This window comes from Bubalus bubalis, chromosome X, assembly GCF_019923935.1.
Source record: "Bubalus bubalis isolate 160015118507 breed Murrah chromosome X, NDDB_SH_1, whole genome shotgun sequence".
Lineage (NCBI taxonomy): Eukaryota > Metazoa > Chordata > Mammalia > Artiodactyla > Bovidae > Bubalus > Bubalus bubalis.
Genome location: NC_059181.1, coordinates 10623635 through 10641316, shown reverse-complemented (window position 1 = coordinate 10641316; position 17682 = coordinate 10623635). Strand labels below are relative to the sequence as shown.

General features: G+C 40.0%; 1 protein-coding gene across 10 annotated transcripts in view; it reads left to right on the top strand.

Annotated features, from left to right (window-relative positions):
- Positions 1-17682, top strand: part of CTPS2 (CTP synthase 2) — a 110603-nt gene that overhangs the window by 34650 nt on the left and 58271 nt on the right. For 9 of the 10 annotated variants that reach the window (XM_044937579.2, XM_044937580.2, XM_044937578.2 and 6 more), the window contains 4 exons: positions 367-455; positions 1871-1965; positions 3959-4021; positions 4130-4173. In XM_044937579.2, the coding sequence (XP_044793514.1) occupies positions 367-455; positions 1871-1965; positions 3959-4021; positions 4130-4173 (291 nt within the window). Of the gene's footprint in view, positions 1-366; positions 456-1870; positions 1966-3958; positions 4022-4129; positions 4174-4575; positions 4798-17682 lie in introns of those variants that run through there. The other variant, XM_044937583.2, reaches the window with a different exon arrangement.

The window sequence follows — 17682 nt, the reverse complement described above, 5'->3', positions numbered from 1 at the left end:
CACACACACGCTCAGCTTGCATCTGCTCCAGGGCGTAGCTCTTGGACATCCCCTCCCCCAAAAGCTTCCATGAAGGTGTTCCTTCCCTTCCTCTCTCCAGCTCACCTCTAGCTCTGGTGTGGGTCCTGTTTCTTCTGCAGTGTTCTCTTCTTTGCCCATAGTAACTCTTTATCTCCCTGTGCTGTGGGTGCCTATTTATCTGGTTTTGTAATCTTCCTAAAAGATTGTAAGAGCCACAAGACATCTATGCTAAGTGACCTGTACAGTGTTTGCATAAGTAGTTATTGAATAATTGTGTGTTAGATGGTTCTAGTATTTTCCAGTTTTTATTTTTCTGAAATCTTTACATTTGTTGGATGTTTTTAGTACATAGATTCCATTGATCTGGAGCAGACTACTGAAGTTGAGGACCCTGTGAAATTCCATGAAGCTTGGCAGAAGCTCTGCAAAGCTGAGTAAGTACCGAGGACTGTCCACGCCAGTTAGGAGAATGCTACTGTGATTTTTCCATAATGATTCAACTTACCCCAATTACTAATTTTTGTACACTTGAAAGATAGTTTGGAGTACTTGTGATTCGGGGTGCTTGTGCTGCATTCACGTTGCATTTACTTTGAAACATGCCATGTTAATATTAGTGGTGCATGCAATGGAGATGGTTTTATTTTGGATAAACACTCTCATTTGAAAACATGAGAGCTCAAGAGAAAACTGGAAGGTCATGTTACCCTTCATGGCACAAAACAATGCCACCCCCAAGAGTTATATTGATTACTTACAAAATAAAACCTTGAATCAAAAGATGTGGAAAAGAAAACAAAATCAAAAGAGGAGGGAAGCTTGTCATTCTTGCATAGTAACTTTGTATATGTAAGGTCTGTCTCTGTATTTTTCCATAGCATCAACTCACTTTCTCCTCCCCAGAATAAAACCGTCTCCACTGCACATGCCACTAACAGTAACATGGCGTGTTTCAAAGTAAACTGGTGAAATAGGCCTTACTAATTACTAAGTTGTAGCACAGCAAAATTTCCTGGCTAGGAGCCACTTCAGAGACTTGAAGCCACTGCAAGGCCTGAAGGAACAGAGAGTGATTTTAGAATCACTCTGGCTCAGTGAAGGAAATGGAGGGAAGTTTTTACCATATTGATGGGACAATGAGTCGATGCTACTGAAAGATGCAGAGACAGACTTTCCATATACAAAGTTACAGTACAAGAATGACAATCTTCCCTCTTCTCTTGGTTTTGTTTTCTTTTCCACATCTTTTGATTCAAGGTTTTATTTTGTTATTTCAATATAACTCTTGGGGGTGACATTGTACTGTGAAGGTAACATTACCTTCCAGTTTTCTCTTGAACTGTTAGGTTTTCAAATGAGAGTGTTTATCCAGAAAGTCTCTAAAGTGGCTCCTAGCCAGGAAATTTTCCTGTGCCACAACTTGATTAGCAATCAAAAGGTCTATTTCACCAGTTTAACTCTTTCTGATTATGTAAGAGGTCTTAAAACATTTTTATAACAGTACTTTTAAAAGAACCTTAACCTGTTTTTATTCAGATAATTCTTTCAGTGTCATTTTTAACTGAATTGAATCTCTTAGTTACTATGCTCATGTGCTGCAGAGACCTATCAGAAAATATATATCAAGGTCAGTTGTGAGACATTCGCAACTGCTTTATAACATTGGGAGGATTTCAAGAAGAAAGTTCAGGATGTGAAATTGTGTAATCAATTTTGAAAATAGACTCCAAGCATATTCTCTAGCAGTTGTGCCAAGTGTTGAATTTGGGATCAGTAAGCATGATCTGAAAACAAGAATTTCACAAATAAAGATAATGTCAAATTTCCCCTCCTCTTGTGTTGATTGCAGTGGTGTTCTTGTGCCAGGAGGCTTTGGAATCAGAGGAACGTTGGGAAAACTCCAGGCAATTTCTTGGGCACGGTCAAGGAAGATTCCTTTTCTGGGTAAAACTGATGTTCATGAATCCTGAGTATGAGTTTTTTTAGATTTTTGATACCTAGTTGGGATAACACATAATAGGGTTTGTTAATGTGAAAAGTGTGATTTCGAATTTGAACATTCAGGTGCCAAATAGTTTGCTACAGGGTCTGGAAACTATATTCTACAAGCCTTACCTGGTTCACAGCATTTTTGTAAATAAAGTTTTATTGGAATACAGCCACACAGATTTGTTTACATATTGTCTGTAGCTGTTTTCCAATACAGTGGCAGAGATTGAGACCCTACAGCATGCAAAGTCTAAAATCTTGACTCTCTGGCCCTTTACCAAAAAAATTTGTCAACCTACAAGAACTTACCACTGGTCTGGTTGTATAGCAAGAGGATGGGAAGAACCTGTGTTCAAACCTGCCCTTACCTTTTCCGATTATTCCCACCTGATTCCATCTTTTACCACTTCAAGTAGAGAACATCTCAATAGGATGCCACAGTGTTATTTCTAATCAGAAAATGCTTAAATTGAAATGTATATACTCCTTTTAGAAAAGATAATATGGAAAAATCATCTAACATTACGGAGACAGCTCTGTTAAGAATTAGAGCTGGGTGTTTTCAATGCTTTTGTTCAAATTGGAAAGCATGGCTTCCTTAGCAATGAAACTGGATGTAATAGAACATTGATGGGATAAAAGGCAGCTCTGCAACTGGGGGTCCAGAAGGAAGAGGGAGTGGGGAGAGGCCGTGTTTCATGCTGTGCTTGCATGGGCTGCTAGGTTTATGAACTGAGTGGACCGGCTTTGGTACTGTTTACTTAATATCAACAGGTTCATTTTCCCCACTTGCCTGTTCTTCGATTAACTTCCTAGACACTCTCCACTAGGGATCCATTTTTAAAAGAGAAACTAGGAGTAGTTTACCTTGGTACCTTGCTTTGTTTTATCCATCTAAGCTCACCTGCGCCACTGTTTTATTTTGAAGTAATCTTGTTTAGTTTCTGTCTAAACATGATTAGCATTCTTCAGATAATTTTCACTGTACAGAATAGTTTGTAGCTCTTTAGCTTTCTCTTTAACACACTGTCTCTATCGCCTAGCTTTGTGGGACTTTCTGAAATTCCTCCAAAGCACTCAGCTGTTTCACGCTTATTGACTTTTGTTCTGGCGTGCTTGGTATATTGATTGCTCTCTCTTTTGAGTCCCTGTGTATCTTGGATATATCTGTAAAAGCATCTGGAATACTCCTTGGTATTTGTTTATTGGAGAGTATTGGTGGGCCACAGTGAATGTGGAGATGGGCAAGGGGTACATCCCTGTGGCAACAGGCCTGGGCCTATGCAGGTCCCTTTCTCTCCTCATTGAGCTCTCTTCTCAGTTCCATTTGGCTTCTCCATTACCCTCCAGCCTGTGGTGGAGGTACCAGCTCCCCCAGCTGCTGCTGTTTCCTTGTAGTGAAGGTTCGGCCTGTTCTGGGCTCAGCAGCTGGGCACAGACCTCCCACTCCCCTGCCTGTCTGTGGGCGCTCCTTGGATCCCAGCCTGCTGCCAGGCAGGGGCTGCCTGCAAACAGAGCCCACATTTAAGGCCATGAAACTATCTAGAGAAGAGAGAGTGTGAAGACTCAGCCCACAGAGACTCCCTCGTGAATTGAGGTGTTGTTAGACATTCTCTGAAGGAGTTGGGTGCTCTGGGGCAGCCCTGCAGGCCACATGTGCGCCTCAATCTAGAGACACATTTGGAGGTAGGCAGATTTGCCTTTTGGACCTTGCCTTCTCATTTCCTGCCCTTTTCCAACCTCACATTTATTTATTCCTACTTCAGTTTGGGTCGTCCAGACCCCTTCCCTGCCCCTGCCACCCCTGTTCTGAGGGAGAAGCTACAGAAGCAAACTTACTCTCTCGGAGCCTGCATTCTAGATGGAGAAGATAGCAAGCAAATGAACAGAAAATATGACACAGTACAAAATCGTTTCATTTGTTTTGTATATGTGTTTTTTAAAACAGGAGTTTGCCTTGGGATGCAGCTGGCAGTGATAGAGTTTGCACGAAACTGCCTTAACTTGAAAGGTAAGTCTGAGATTTTCTAAAAACCTCTTAGTGAAAAGCATTCTTATTACTTAAAGAATTTTTCAGCTACATAATGGTGAGTTACTGAACTCATTTCTTTATCTTCAGATGCTGATTCCACAGAATTTGAGCCAAATGCCCGTGTTCCTGTGGTAAGTGGATTGTTTATCTTTTTGGGTTGGGTCATTATTTTGTTTCTGGTTCTAGCCTATGCTCATAAGGGGCTATTATTATTTTTTTTTCATTATGACATCAGGACATTTTAATTATATATGATTTTGATTATTCTTATTACTCTTATTGTTATTAGTTTATATCAAACCACTTTATTCTTCATCGTCCATTTTGTCAGCTGTGTCTTGCAGGAAGAAAGGGTCCTAGACTGGTTTCTCTGCAGTAGTTTTCAAGCTGAACATTCAGGAAAAGGTTGAGTTGACTTTGACAGCAATGTACCAGAGCTGATGTAAACACACAGGCTGTCCTGTCTCTAGACCCATCCTGTCTGTCCTTTTGCTGCTCCTCAGCGTTTATCAGTTCCTTTTCCCATAAAATAGTCCAAGGATTTGACCAGGAGTGAAGGCTACTGTGCTGTGTCACCTGCCACCCTGCTAACTCATCCCATGGCATCCTGTCCCTGCACACTTGGAGTTTTAGAGTTGGACAATCTGAATGACATTCCCTACACCTGAGATCTCTCCTGTCCTGCAGCCTCCCCACCCCTGGAATCTCAAAACCAGTGAAGAATTTAATTACAAAAATAAACCCAATCTGATTACTGAGGACTTCCTGTTCATCCTGGGAAGCCTTTCCTGACCTCTGCCTTCTATGCCTCGCGCCACCTCTATCAGAGTATACATCTCATCATTGTGATGCATCTTTTATTAACAGTTTTATTGAGATATAATTCACATACCATAAAATTTAGCCATTGAAAGTATATAATGCAATGACTCAGCACATTCACAGATTTCTATAATCATCACCACAGTCAATTTTGGACCATTTTGATTACTCTAAAAGGAAATCACACACCCTTTGCTGACACCCCCAAGCCGCTTATGCTCCCAGCTCTGGGCAGCCATTCATCTGTTTTCTGTCTCTATATATTTGCCTATTCTGGCCATTTCATATACAGTCGACCTTTGAATAACGCAGGGGTTAGGTGTGACTCTCCGTGCAGTCAAGTATCTGCCTATAACTGCTAATCACCTTTCCATATACGCGTTCCTCCATATCTGCAGTTTCAACCAACCATGGATCATGTAGTACTGTAGTATTTACTATGAAAAGGGCTTGTTTAAGGGGACCTGTACATCTCAGACCTGTGTTGATCCACTGCAAATGGAATCATACTGTATGTGGCCTTTTGTGAGTGGCTGCTTTCATTTAGCATAATGTTGTCAAGGTCTGTCTATGTTGTAGTGTCTATCAGTACTTTGCTTCTTTTCATTGCCAAATAATATTTAATTATATGGATAGATTACATTTTATTTATCTATTCATACTTTGATGGACATTTGTTGTTTCCTCCTTTTGGCTACTGTGAATAATGCTGCTATGAACATTTGTTTACAAGTTTCTGTGTGGACATATTTTTTCATTTCACTTGGGTCTATACTTAGGAGTGGAGTTGTGGGTCATATAGTCACTGTATGTTTAATTTTTTGAGGAACTGTCAGACTGTTTTCTAAAGTGGTTGCAGCATCCTGCAAGCAGTGTATGAGGGTTCCAATTTCTTCATATCCTCAGCACTTGTTATTATCTTTTTTATTACAGTTGACTGTTTTTTTTAAACTTCAGTTTCTTTTTCTAGAGAAAACAATAGTTCTTATACTTTAGTTTGCATTAGAAACACTTGAGGAAACTTTTCCCCCTTTCTGTGTTAATTTACTCAGCACATATTAACTGCAAACATACTGTGAGCCACATATATTCTTTCCTTGGGAAATGATTACAATTGACTCTTGAACAACATGGATTTGAGCTGCACAGGTCCACATATACATGGATTTTTTTTGGTAACTCTCTTTTAATTAATTTATTTTTTATTGAAGGATCATTGCTTTACAGAATTTTGCTGTTTTCTGTCAAACCTCACTATGAATCAGCCATAGGTATACATATATCCCCTCCCTTTTGAAACTCCCTCCCATCTCCCTCCCCATCCCACCCCTCTAGGTTGATAAACAGAGCCCCTGTTTGAGTTCCCTGAGTCATACAGCAAATTCTTGTTGGCTATCTATTTTACATATGGTAATGTAAGTTTCCATGTTACTCTTTCCATACATCTCACCCTCTTCTCCCCCTCCCCATGTCCATAAGTCTGTTCTCCATGTTTGTTTCTCCACTGTTGCCCTGTAAATAAATTCTTCAGTACCATTTTCTGGATTCCATATATATGTGTTAGAATATGGTATTTATCTTTCTCTTTCTGACACACTTCACTCTGTATAATAGGTTCTAAGTTCATCCACCTCATTGTGTGTGTGTGTTAGTTGTTCAGTCGTGTCTGACTCTTTGCCACCCCATGGACTGTAGCCCACCAGACTTCTCTGTCCATGGTATTCTCCAGGCAAGAATACTGGAATGGATTGCCATTCTCTTCTCCAGAAGAACTTCCCAACCCAAGGATCGAACCCTGGTCTCCTGCATTGCAGGCAGATTCTTTACTGTTTGAGCTACAGGGAAGTCTGTGGATTTATCCACCTCATTAGAACTGACTCAAATGCATTCCTTTTTATGGCTGTGTAATATTCCACTGTGTGTATATATACCACAACTTCTTTATTCATACATCTGTCGATGGACATCTAGGTTGCTTCTGTGTTCTAGCTATTGTAAATAGTGCTGCAATAAACATTAGGGTACATGTGTCTTTTTCAATTTTGGTGTTTTTTTTTTTTCAATAAATATATACTACAGTATTATACTATTGACAGTAGGTTGAATTTGTGGGTATGGAACTGTGGATATGGAGGGCCAATTGTAAAGTTATATTTGATTTTTTTTTTTTATATTTGATTTTTTGACTACTTGAGGGGTCAGTGCCTCTAAGCCCTGTGTTGTTCAAGGGTCAGTTGTATAGCCATTCTAGTGGGAGTGAAATTGTAGCTCACTGTGGGTTTGATTCACATTTCCTTGATGTCTAAGGTTGTTAAACATCTTTTCGTATGCTTATTGGCCACTTGTATGTCATGTTTGGAGAACTGTCTATTCGGATCCTTTGCCTACTTTAAATTGCGTTATTTGTCATCTTATTAAGTTGGAAGTGTTTTTTTTAATATTCTAGATATAAGTTCCTTATTAGATATATTATTGACATTTGGGGCCAGATAGTTGTCCTGTTCATTGTAGGATGTTCAGTAGCATCCCTGGCCTCTACCCGCTATATATCTGTCATATTTTCCTCCCAACCCCCAACTGTGATACTAAAAATATCTCCAGACATTGCAGAACATACCCTGGGGACACAGGCAAAATAGTCTCCTTTGAGAAGCACTGATTTAGAAAAATCTAGTATTTTTTTGGTAACTTTTTATTTTATATGGGGTATAGCCGATTAACAGTGTTGTGATAGTTTCAGGTGAACAGCAAAGGGACTCAGCCATACATATACATGTATCCATTCTCCCCCAAACTCCCCTCCCATCCAGGCTGCCCTATGACACTGAGCAGAGTTCCATGTGCTATGCAGTAGGTCCTTGTTGGTTATCCATTTTAAATACAGCAGTGTGGACATGTCCATCCCAAACTCCCTAATTATCCTTTCCCCCTAACTTTCCCCCCAATAACTGTAATGTTCTGTAAGTCTGTGAGTTTGTTTCTATTTTGTAAGTAAGTTAATTTGTATCATTTCTTTTTAGATTTCACATATAAGGGATGTCATATGATAGAGAAATCTAGTTCTTTTCCTCTCCCCTCAGAACAGTCCCTTCCTTTCCTTATGGCAACCATTAATTCTTTTTCTTTAAAGAGTTATCTTTCCATTTAAAAAAATACAAGTAAACCCATATATTTGTAAGCCTCTCCCCTTCTTAGATAAATGACAGCAGACTCTGGATATTTTTTCTGCCTTGCTTTTTTTCACTCAACATTCTCTGCTGGAGTGGAGATCACTCTGTGGAAGGATATAGAGATATTCTCCACTCATTTTTATAGCTTGCAATTCAGACTATAATGAACCATAACTTCCCAGCCAGATGGTACTTTTAAGTCTTATGCTCAGAAGACTTAATACGAGTGAAACGTTCCTTATAAGGCTTTAATAGAAACATATTTCCTGACTAATGGCTGAAATGGCTGTGCCAGGCAAACATTGGGATTTCTTCTCTTAGAGAATACTTTGGGGTAGGAACTGACTTTACCAGTAGGTGCCACTGTTAAATAGCTTTGGCAAGCTTTATTCCTTGACTATCCTTTACTGTGTGTGTGTGTATTTTTAAAACATTTATATACAGGATAAAAAAGTAAAGCCCTAAAGAAAAGGTATAAAACTGCCTTTTACATGCCCCTACCTCACCTCAGTTCCCTTACCCAGAGGTGACCACCTTCGTCCATTTCTTTTGTTATTCTGCTAAAGATTGTGTGTGTGTGTGTGTGTGTGTGTATATACAAATGCCTACCTGCTTACGTATATGGATATATGTTCCTTTAAAAATACATATGCTGGTATGCCTAATACATCATTCCCCTTGCATTGTACTCATCACTCCACTTCAGTGCAGAGGGATCTTCCAAATGCTTGCCTTGCTGTTCATATATGCATCATTCTTTATTTAAACAGTCTTATATTGATGAATATTTAGGTTGTATCCATTATTTGCTGCTTTAAATCATGCTGCAAATTAGTATCTGTACATATGTCCTTGTAGCTACACATACACACTTCTATAGGATAAGTTCTTAGAAGAGGAATTGAGAAGTTGGAGGAAATGTACATTTTACATTTTGATAGCTTCTATACTCATAAGTGAGATGAGAACAATAAAACCTAATTGCTACTGAACATCTTTATGGCCTACAATCAGTTTGTTGGAGAAAAATAGCCTTAAGAGCCAGCATTTGTGAGGATGGGGAGAAGTCTTATTAAAGAAAAAGACTAAGGTAATAGAATCACCAGGTAGCAAGCACCAGGAAGCCTCAGGAATCTCTTAAACTTGAGCAAATAACAGTGACTTACAGAGGGTAATAGCCATTCTGCCCCTTCTCACTAAAAAAGTAAATAATTTGGAAACCAGGAGCCTCCTTTAGGATATATTTGCAGCTGAAATCTGTTTCATGGATGTGGGGGAGAAAAATAATTTTCCCTCTACCTTTCTAGATTTTTGGCTGAGACCCCTGTAACAAAAGGCAGATTAATGGCTGGCAGTGGGGAGGCGGGTGCGGGGGTGGTGGGGGGCGGTGGGAGGGGAACAAGCAGAAGCTTAATAACATGGATACCTCCAGTGTACTCAGGAAACCCTGAGTAACTCCCCAGAATGGCCCAAGCCACCATCTTAAATACCATCTCCAGCTAAAGAGTAAAGAAGATGTTGGTATTTATGGGAGGTTTTCAAGGCAAAAGCACAGAAAACAAGGGTAAGGTTGTCATGCAGATTTAAGTCCATGCCTTCTCCATTGTTAAGAGTTTCTAGAGATTTAGAGTTATCTTTCTCTTCCTGGTACTGTGAGGGAGTGAAAGTGAAGTTGCTCAGTCGTGTCTGACTCTTTGCGACCCCATGGACTGTAGCCTACCAGGCTCCTCTGTCCATGGAATTTTCCAGGCAAGAATACTGGAGTGGGTTGTCATTTCCTTCTCCAGGGGATCTTCCCAACCCAGGGATCGAACCTGGGTCTCCTGCATTGTAGGCAGACAATTTTACCATCTGAGCCAGCAGGGAAATCCTGGTACAGTGACACCCTTACAAATGGAAAGTGAAAGTTGCTCAGTCATGTCCCACTCTTTGCGACCCCATGGACTAGAGTCCATGGAATTCTCCAGGCCAGAATACTGGAGTGGGTAGCCTTTCCCTTCTCCAGGGGATCTTCCCAACCCAGGGATTGAATCCAGGTCTCCCACATTGCAGGCAGATTCTTTACCAGCTGAGCCACAAGGAAAGCCCTTACAAATGGAAGTTTCCTTTATAAATGCAAATATCTCTGACAAAGGGTAACTTCAACTCTGTTTTTATTTTTATTATTAATGTTATTTGGTTTGGTTTTGCCTCAGGGCATGTGGGATGTGGGATCTTAGTTTCTTGCAGTGGAAGCACAGAGTCTTAAAGTTCCCACTAGGTTGTTAGAGCTTCTCCTCTGCTGTTTCTTAAAAAGAATCAGCCCACCATAATCTTTATGCCAAAGAGACATATTTTGAGGTGGCGAATTCTGCTCCCCTTCACGGGCCACTGTGACCTTCCTTTGGCGTGCATGATTAGTCTTATGGTTGCTTACTAAATCAACAGAGACACCGGCATACAGGATATCTAAGAAGAGGCGTCTCATACACATCAAATGAGAAATGGTTTACTAAGAATGAAGGTAGACTCTGAGTCTGGAAGTCCCAGGAGAGAATGAGTAAAATTTATTTCATTGTGTCATTCTTCTGCTTAGTCCACAGGGTGAAATAGAAGGCTCTTGGACTTTGCAGAATATTTAGGTTCTATAGCAAGTCTGACTTGTTGTTGTTGAGTTGCTCAGTCGTGTCTGACTGTTTGTGACCCCATGGAGTGCAGCACACCAAGATTCCCTGTCCTTTACTGTCTCCCGGAGTTTGCTCAAACTCATGTCCATTGAATTGGTGATGCCATCCAACCATCTCATCCTCTGTCACCCCCTTCTCTTCCTGTCTTCAATCTTTCCCAACATCAGGGTCTTTTCCAATGAGTTGGTTCTTCATGTAAGGTGGCCAAGGTATTGAAGCTTCAGCTTCAGCATCAGTCATTCCAATGAATATTCAGGGTTGATTTCTTTTAGGATTGACTGGTTTGATCTCCTTGCTGTCCAAGGAACTCTCAAGAGTCTTCTCCAGCACCACAGTTTGAAGGCATCAGTTCTTTGGCAATCAGCCTTCTTTATGGTCCAACTCTCACATCCGCACATGACTACTGGAAAAACGATATCTTTGACTATAACAAACCTTTGTAGGCAAAGTAATGGCTCTGTTTTTTAATACTCTATCTAGGTTTGTCACTGCTTTTCTTCAGAGTAGCTTTACCTGCCTTCTAGATGATGCGTACCAGGAAAATAGCTGTAGCTGATTTGTATTCTGACTCTGTCTCAATCACATGGATGCTGCTGACACCCTTGACTTTGAATTTGCCTTCAGATCTCTCCAGTTCATGTAGAAGATAGCTTGTGGCATTGTAGAGTTTTTATTTAGAATATTTTTTACTTTTGAGATATATCTATAGGAAGAATGATCTCAATCTGATGTTTAGGGATGTGGATATGCATACGTTTTTAGCATTTCTTTTCTATTTATTGAAAATAGTAACTTTAAACATTTGAATTTACATTAGCTGTGGAAAGAGAATCTGAAAACAGAATCCACATTCAAACACATCAACACAGACTTGTGTCAACTAAAAGAAAATTCAGGAGATTTCAAATAAGAGTTTCTTTGGAATCTTAAGAATTGCAGTTCAGGGGAATTCCCTGCCAGTGGTTAGGACTCCACACTTCCACTGCCGGGGGCCTGGGTTCCATCCCTTGTTGGGGAACTAAGATTCCACAAGCTGTGCGGTGTGGCCAAAAAAAAAATTCCAATTTGGGAGACACAGATTTGGGTAACCCTAAAAGTGTGTTATAAGGAAGAGAAAGAGTCAGGGCTTAAAAAGACAAAAAGCCAAGATGTTAAAAGTTGCCTGGTAAGAATTGTGATGGCCTCTGATGTGAGTCAGAGAATATTTGTCCTTGAGGAATCATGAGTTGTTTTAGGGTAGGGGTCCAATAAGTTCTGGCAGGTGTTCTGAAGCTGAATCTAGCCTTTGTACCCCAACACTGAATTAAATCTTGGAGACAGAGTTTTGGGCAAAGTAGAAAAGAGTAACTTTATTGGTTTGCCACGCAAAAGGGGACACAGTGGGCTGATGTCCTCAAAACTGTGTTCTGATCTAGGGGGAGCAGTGAGGTAAAAAGTTTTACAGTAATGGTTCAAAGAGGGCGAGGTCAGCTCGTGGGCAGTCTTCTGATTGGTTGGTGGTAAGGTAAGTGGGAGCATCATCAGTCTTCTGGTTCCATCAGGTCTGGGGTCTAGTGCTTGTGGGCAGCACTCAATTAACTTCTCCCAACTGGTGGGGGTTCCCATATCTGTAAAACAACTCAAAAATATTGTTCTGTGTATCCCTGGAGGGGGGACCAGGACCCTGCCCAAGGCTGCACTATTGTTTCTTTTGACTCTTTCTGCCCTCTCTCTGCATCCCCTCCCTTCCCTAATTAGCATCTGTTTGAACCTGCTCTCTAGAACTCTGGGAAAATCATGGAGACTGAATGAAGCCTATTTCCTGTAATCAAGAAAGGGGAACACAGAAAAGGAGCCCCAAAGGGTCCTGTTCAGTATCAGTTCTGATGACTTCATCAGGTCAAAAGGTCAGATTCCATCCAAGCTGACATGTGCATAAGTCATAGTTCCTTAACGGCCTCCTAGCTCCATTTTAGAGAGTTCTCTTTGTAGTACTGACTCCATGTTGATTTTCCTTTCATACATGTACACTTGGATGGTGGTCTTGGTGAGGAAAAGTGAGAAATGTGAATCATTTTAAGCAGATGCAAACGGAGACTTGAGATTGTGGCATTTGATATTATTTCAGTTATATTTATCATTGATTAGAGTTCTTTTACCCCTTTTTGATCCAAGGATTTTCAAAGTCAAAATTAATTTTATATCTGCACAGTGGATTTGTGATAGAGTCACATATAATAAAAATTGGATTCAGGTGTGTTATATATTAAGCATAAGTGATGCATAACATTTTCCTACCTTTAGTTGCAGCCCTGTTTGAATTATTTTCTACTTTCATTTATTTTTCAACAATTTCATATGGAAAGCAAATTAAGAGGGTTAAAAAACCCAGACAGCCACTTAGAGTAACCTTCCAGGCAACTTTTATAACTTTGAGGACTGCTTTAATTTCGAACATTATAATGAGCATCTCCCAGCTAACAAAGCAATCCTAAAGAAGTCATTTGGAGCTTAGTTTGGGCTAAAGAAGTTTTTTCCCATAAAAGTAGCTGTCAGGAAGACAGCTATACTATGGGTAAAATATCTTTTTATGGACCAGTCTGGGAGTTTAATAGTCATTTAATCCTGTCTCTGTGGGGACTGTAGGTTCAGAGTTGATATCAGGCTGTTGGTTGGCCATAGTAACTATTTTCAATCTGGGAAAGAAAATTCTTCTAGGCATGATGGCTGCTGCCTAATGGCTAAGGCTTCTTGGGAGTAAGCCCCCATTAGTGAATCAACAAGGGTAGTCCATAATTTTAACAATGACCAGATGACTAAATGAGTACTTCAAAGCTAATGCATTTTAAAGCTTTTGTACCTTTAGCTCAATGGTAAATGCCTTGGGAATAGATATTTCAACAACTTGAAAGATTTTTTTTTGCAGTAAAAATAACTGGATTCTAGTGAAAGGAGATTATTAAGAAGGAAAAAACTCACTGTGCATTTGGCGCTCATCCACTTAAGTACCATCCTAAATATAGTGCATTACAAATGAGCAGCTGCTACAACCCTGCTTGCAGTTTAGTTGGAGACATAAGACGTAAACTTGTGAAACGTAGAAACAAATGTGTGGACAGAATGTGACTACACCCTCAGTGCTACGAGCCCTGACAACCAGGACTTCTGCCATGAGAGAGTGTTATAGATCTGTGCCATCCTTTATGGCAGCCACTAGCCACACCAGGCTATGGAGCATTTGAAATTTAGCTAGAGTGGCCAAGGAACTGAATTTTAAATTTTGTTTAATTTTAATTGATTTAAATGTCAATAGCCACTTAATCTAGTGGCCACAGTATTACACAGCACAGGTAGGCCTTGAACACTTAAGAACTCAGGGTTTGCAGGGGAAATACTGTGGGTTAAAGTAAGAAGGGAAGATTGTCAAATGCTGGGAGACTTCATTGAAAGGAGGGGAGGCATATGTAGGCTGGAATGTCTAAGATCTGGCCATAAAATAGCGTGAGCAAAGCACAATGCTCCTGTAGGGAAGTGGAAAGAAATAAAGGAGATTGGTGCTAATTTGTGGAGGTCCTTGAGTATTAGTGTCAGGATTAGTCCTGAAGGCAACAGGGAATGAGTAAGAATAATGCCTATCAGCTGTGACATATCTTGCAAATACTGAACTCTTGCTAAAGCCTTTCCAATAGAAATGGGTGCTTTAGGAAAATGCAACTAGTGTGGAAAACAGAGGGATGAGAGGGAAGAAAAGACTCCAGGCAGGGCATAAATCTGCATCACAATCTTACCCTTGTTGACTGTGCTTTTCTTGGTCACCTCCCATAACTGACTCTCCTCACCTTCAACATCCTCTTGCCTATAGTTGAAGTTGGTATTTAAGGTGAGGATTTTGGACATTTTGGTGAGTCACTCAGTTTTCCTGGGTCTCTCCCATGTATTCATGTTATTAAACTTTTGCTTGATTTTCTCCTGTTAATCTGTCTCATGTCAGTGTAACTCTTAGACCAGCCAGAGGATCTTAGAAGGGCAGACGAAAATGGCTTCCTTCTTAACAACATGATGTTGATTTGATGTGTTTTCTCTCTCTTTCAACTTCCCTGCAAGTTCTCTTTTACTGTTGCTCCTACAAATCCAAGTTGAAATACTACTTCTTAGATTAAGCCTTTCCCTGGCATAATTCCAGAATCATTGACTTAGGATCTCAGAGGTCTGGAAATTTGTATCTTATGGCATCTTGTATAATGCCTTGCCTATAGTAGGTGCTTTACATATGTTGGAATTGAAAGACATAGTGTGTATTTACTATGTGAGGAGTGATTGAGATTGAAAACATAGACAAAAATGGGAAGCTAGCATGACCTAAATATTAGAACTCAACAAAGCATGTGCAACAAAAAATGAAACTCCAAGCTATAGACTAATGTTGATTATTAATAAAGTTGTAAAAAACCTTAAATAAAATGTCAAAGTGTCTAATTTAACAGCATTTACGGGATAATCAGTCATGACTGGATAGTGTGTTTATCCTGGGAATTAAATAGTTTAATGCATCATATTGATCAAACAAAAGAGTGAACCCCCATATCACCACAAACACTCAATAGGCAGTGTATAGTATCTATACCCTAGTAGTCACAATCTCATAACAAACTTGAAACGGTACTTCAAATGAGAGAAAGAATATCTTTTACAAAACAGTACGTAACCATAAACTCAGTGGGGAAATAAAGATCTTCCTTGACTTATGCTGGGGTTATGCCCTGAGTATTGGAAGCTGAAAATGCTTTTAATACACCTAACCTATTGAACATCATAGTTTAGCCTTAAATGTGTTCAGAACACTTACATTAGCTTACAGTTGGAAAAACCATCTCACACAAAGCCTATCTCATAATAAAGTGTTGAAAATCTCATTAAATTGTTACTGAACCAAACTTGGATCCACCTGCCTGATGCACAGCACAGCCAGTCTACTGACACCAGGTTGTGGTGAAGGATGGGACAGCATTTATTTGCAGGCCTCCAAGCAAGGAGAATGGGCAGCTTGTGCTCAAAAGACCCAAACTCCCTGGTGACTTTAGGCAAGGGTTTTTAAAGCCAACATTATGGGTGAGGGTCATAGGGTGCCTGATCAGCTCATGGACATTCTTCTGATTGGTTGGTGGTAAAGTAACAGGATGGTGTTTCGGGAATCTCAGTCATCAGTCTTCTGGTTCCAACCAGTCTGAGGTCTACGTGCTTTTGTGGTCAGCATGTACTCAACATCCTCCACTTAGTTTCTGCAGAACAGCTCAAAGATATGGATCAGATTGTTATCTGTACCCTTCAGGGGGAACTAGGAGTCCTGTGACTATTGTTTAAGCTATTATTACTTTCCTTGCTTGACTGCTTTCCGTTTCTGCATTTTCCACTTCTTTAATCATTAACTGGATCTTCTCTTTGAAATCTGAGGAAGGCCTAGGAGATGAAAGCTTTTTATACAAACAAACAGGGGACACAGAGGGGCTTGTACCCAGGAGGCCCTTTCAGAGTCCTGCTTGGTTTCACAATGTATTTAATACTGTACTGAAAGTGAAAAACAATGGCTGTCTGGTTGCAGAATGGTTGTCAGTGTGTTGGTTGTTTCCCCTCTTGGTGGTGTGGCTGACTGGAAGCTGTGACTGCTGCCACCCAGCATCACGAGAGGATCATACTGCATACTGTAAGCCCAGGAAGAGATCAAAATTCAAAAATTGAAGTACAGTTTCTACTGAATGCACATTGCTTTTGTGCCATTTTAGAGTTGAAAAATGGAAAGCTGAACCATGGTAATTTGGGTACCATCTGTGGTTGGGAGATTCCTATAAAAACCATAAATGAATAAAAGATGTACACTGTTGCAACTAATGAAGTAGGTAAAATGAAGCTGATGAACGCTGTCTGGGGAGTGAAGCTGGCGCTCTCCCACCTGTTTGTGGAAATATGAATCAATACAACTTTTTGGGAATTAACTAGATGGTCTCACAAACCATAAAAATATTCATTCCATCTGGCTCAGACATTTACTTCTCAGAAATTCTCCTAAGAAAACCTGATATATTGATAAAGAAGTGAACAGGTATTCACTATACCATTAGTTAGAAGAATCAAAAATGACAGTAATCCTAATGCCCCACAGTGGGGAAATAGTTGAGACCATTAAGGGGTATCCCTACAGTGGAGTATAATTAGTCATTAGAACTGTTTAAGGCTTTTGATGCTATGAGAATGCTCTTGTGTTGAATTAGAATGATACAAATTGTCTTTAAACATTCCCTCATGGTGTATAAAAATCTTTGTTTCTTGGTGGAAGGGTTATAACTTGTTTTTCTTTTTCTCTGGTTAAATTTCTGAGTTTTGAAATAGCTTCTGATGCATTTCCCAGAATTTAGATAGTTGTATGTTCTGACTATTCCAAATAAAAAAGAGGATGCAAAGAAGCTCATTATGAAAAGCAGCAATATGGTATTTTACGAAAGTTGTCTTTTTATTAAAAATTTTCTTTTATTCTTTTTGATGGGCTTCCCAGGTGGCGCTAGTGGTAAAGAATCCCCCTGCCAATGCAGGATACGTAAGAGACATGGGTTTGATTCCTGAGTCAGGAAGATCCCCTGGAAAAGGAAATGGCAACCCACTCTGGTATTCTTGCCTGGAGAATCCCATGGACAGAGGAGTCTGGCATGCTATATCCATGGGGTCACAAAAAGTCCCATGTGGGTTTGATCCCTGAGTTGGACACAACTGAGTGTCTGAGCACACATTCTTTTTGATGGGACACACATCCACAGTGTTGAAAAATCAAAAATGTATAATAAAATATGAAATCAGAAGTGGTTCTCACACCTCTGTCCCTCATCTGCCCAGTCTTTTCCTTCAAACAAAGCAAGGGCTTGTGTGCTCTCTGCACAGAAAGCCAAATTCTGACAGTAAGTACTTGCTGTGAGTTCAGTTCAGTTCAGTTCAGTCGCTCAGTCATGTCTGACTC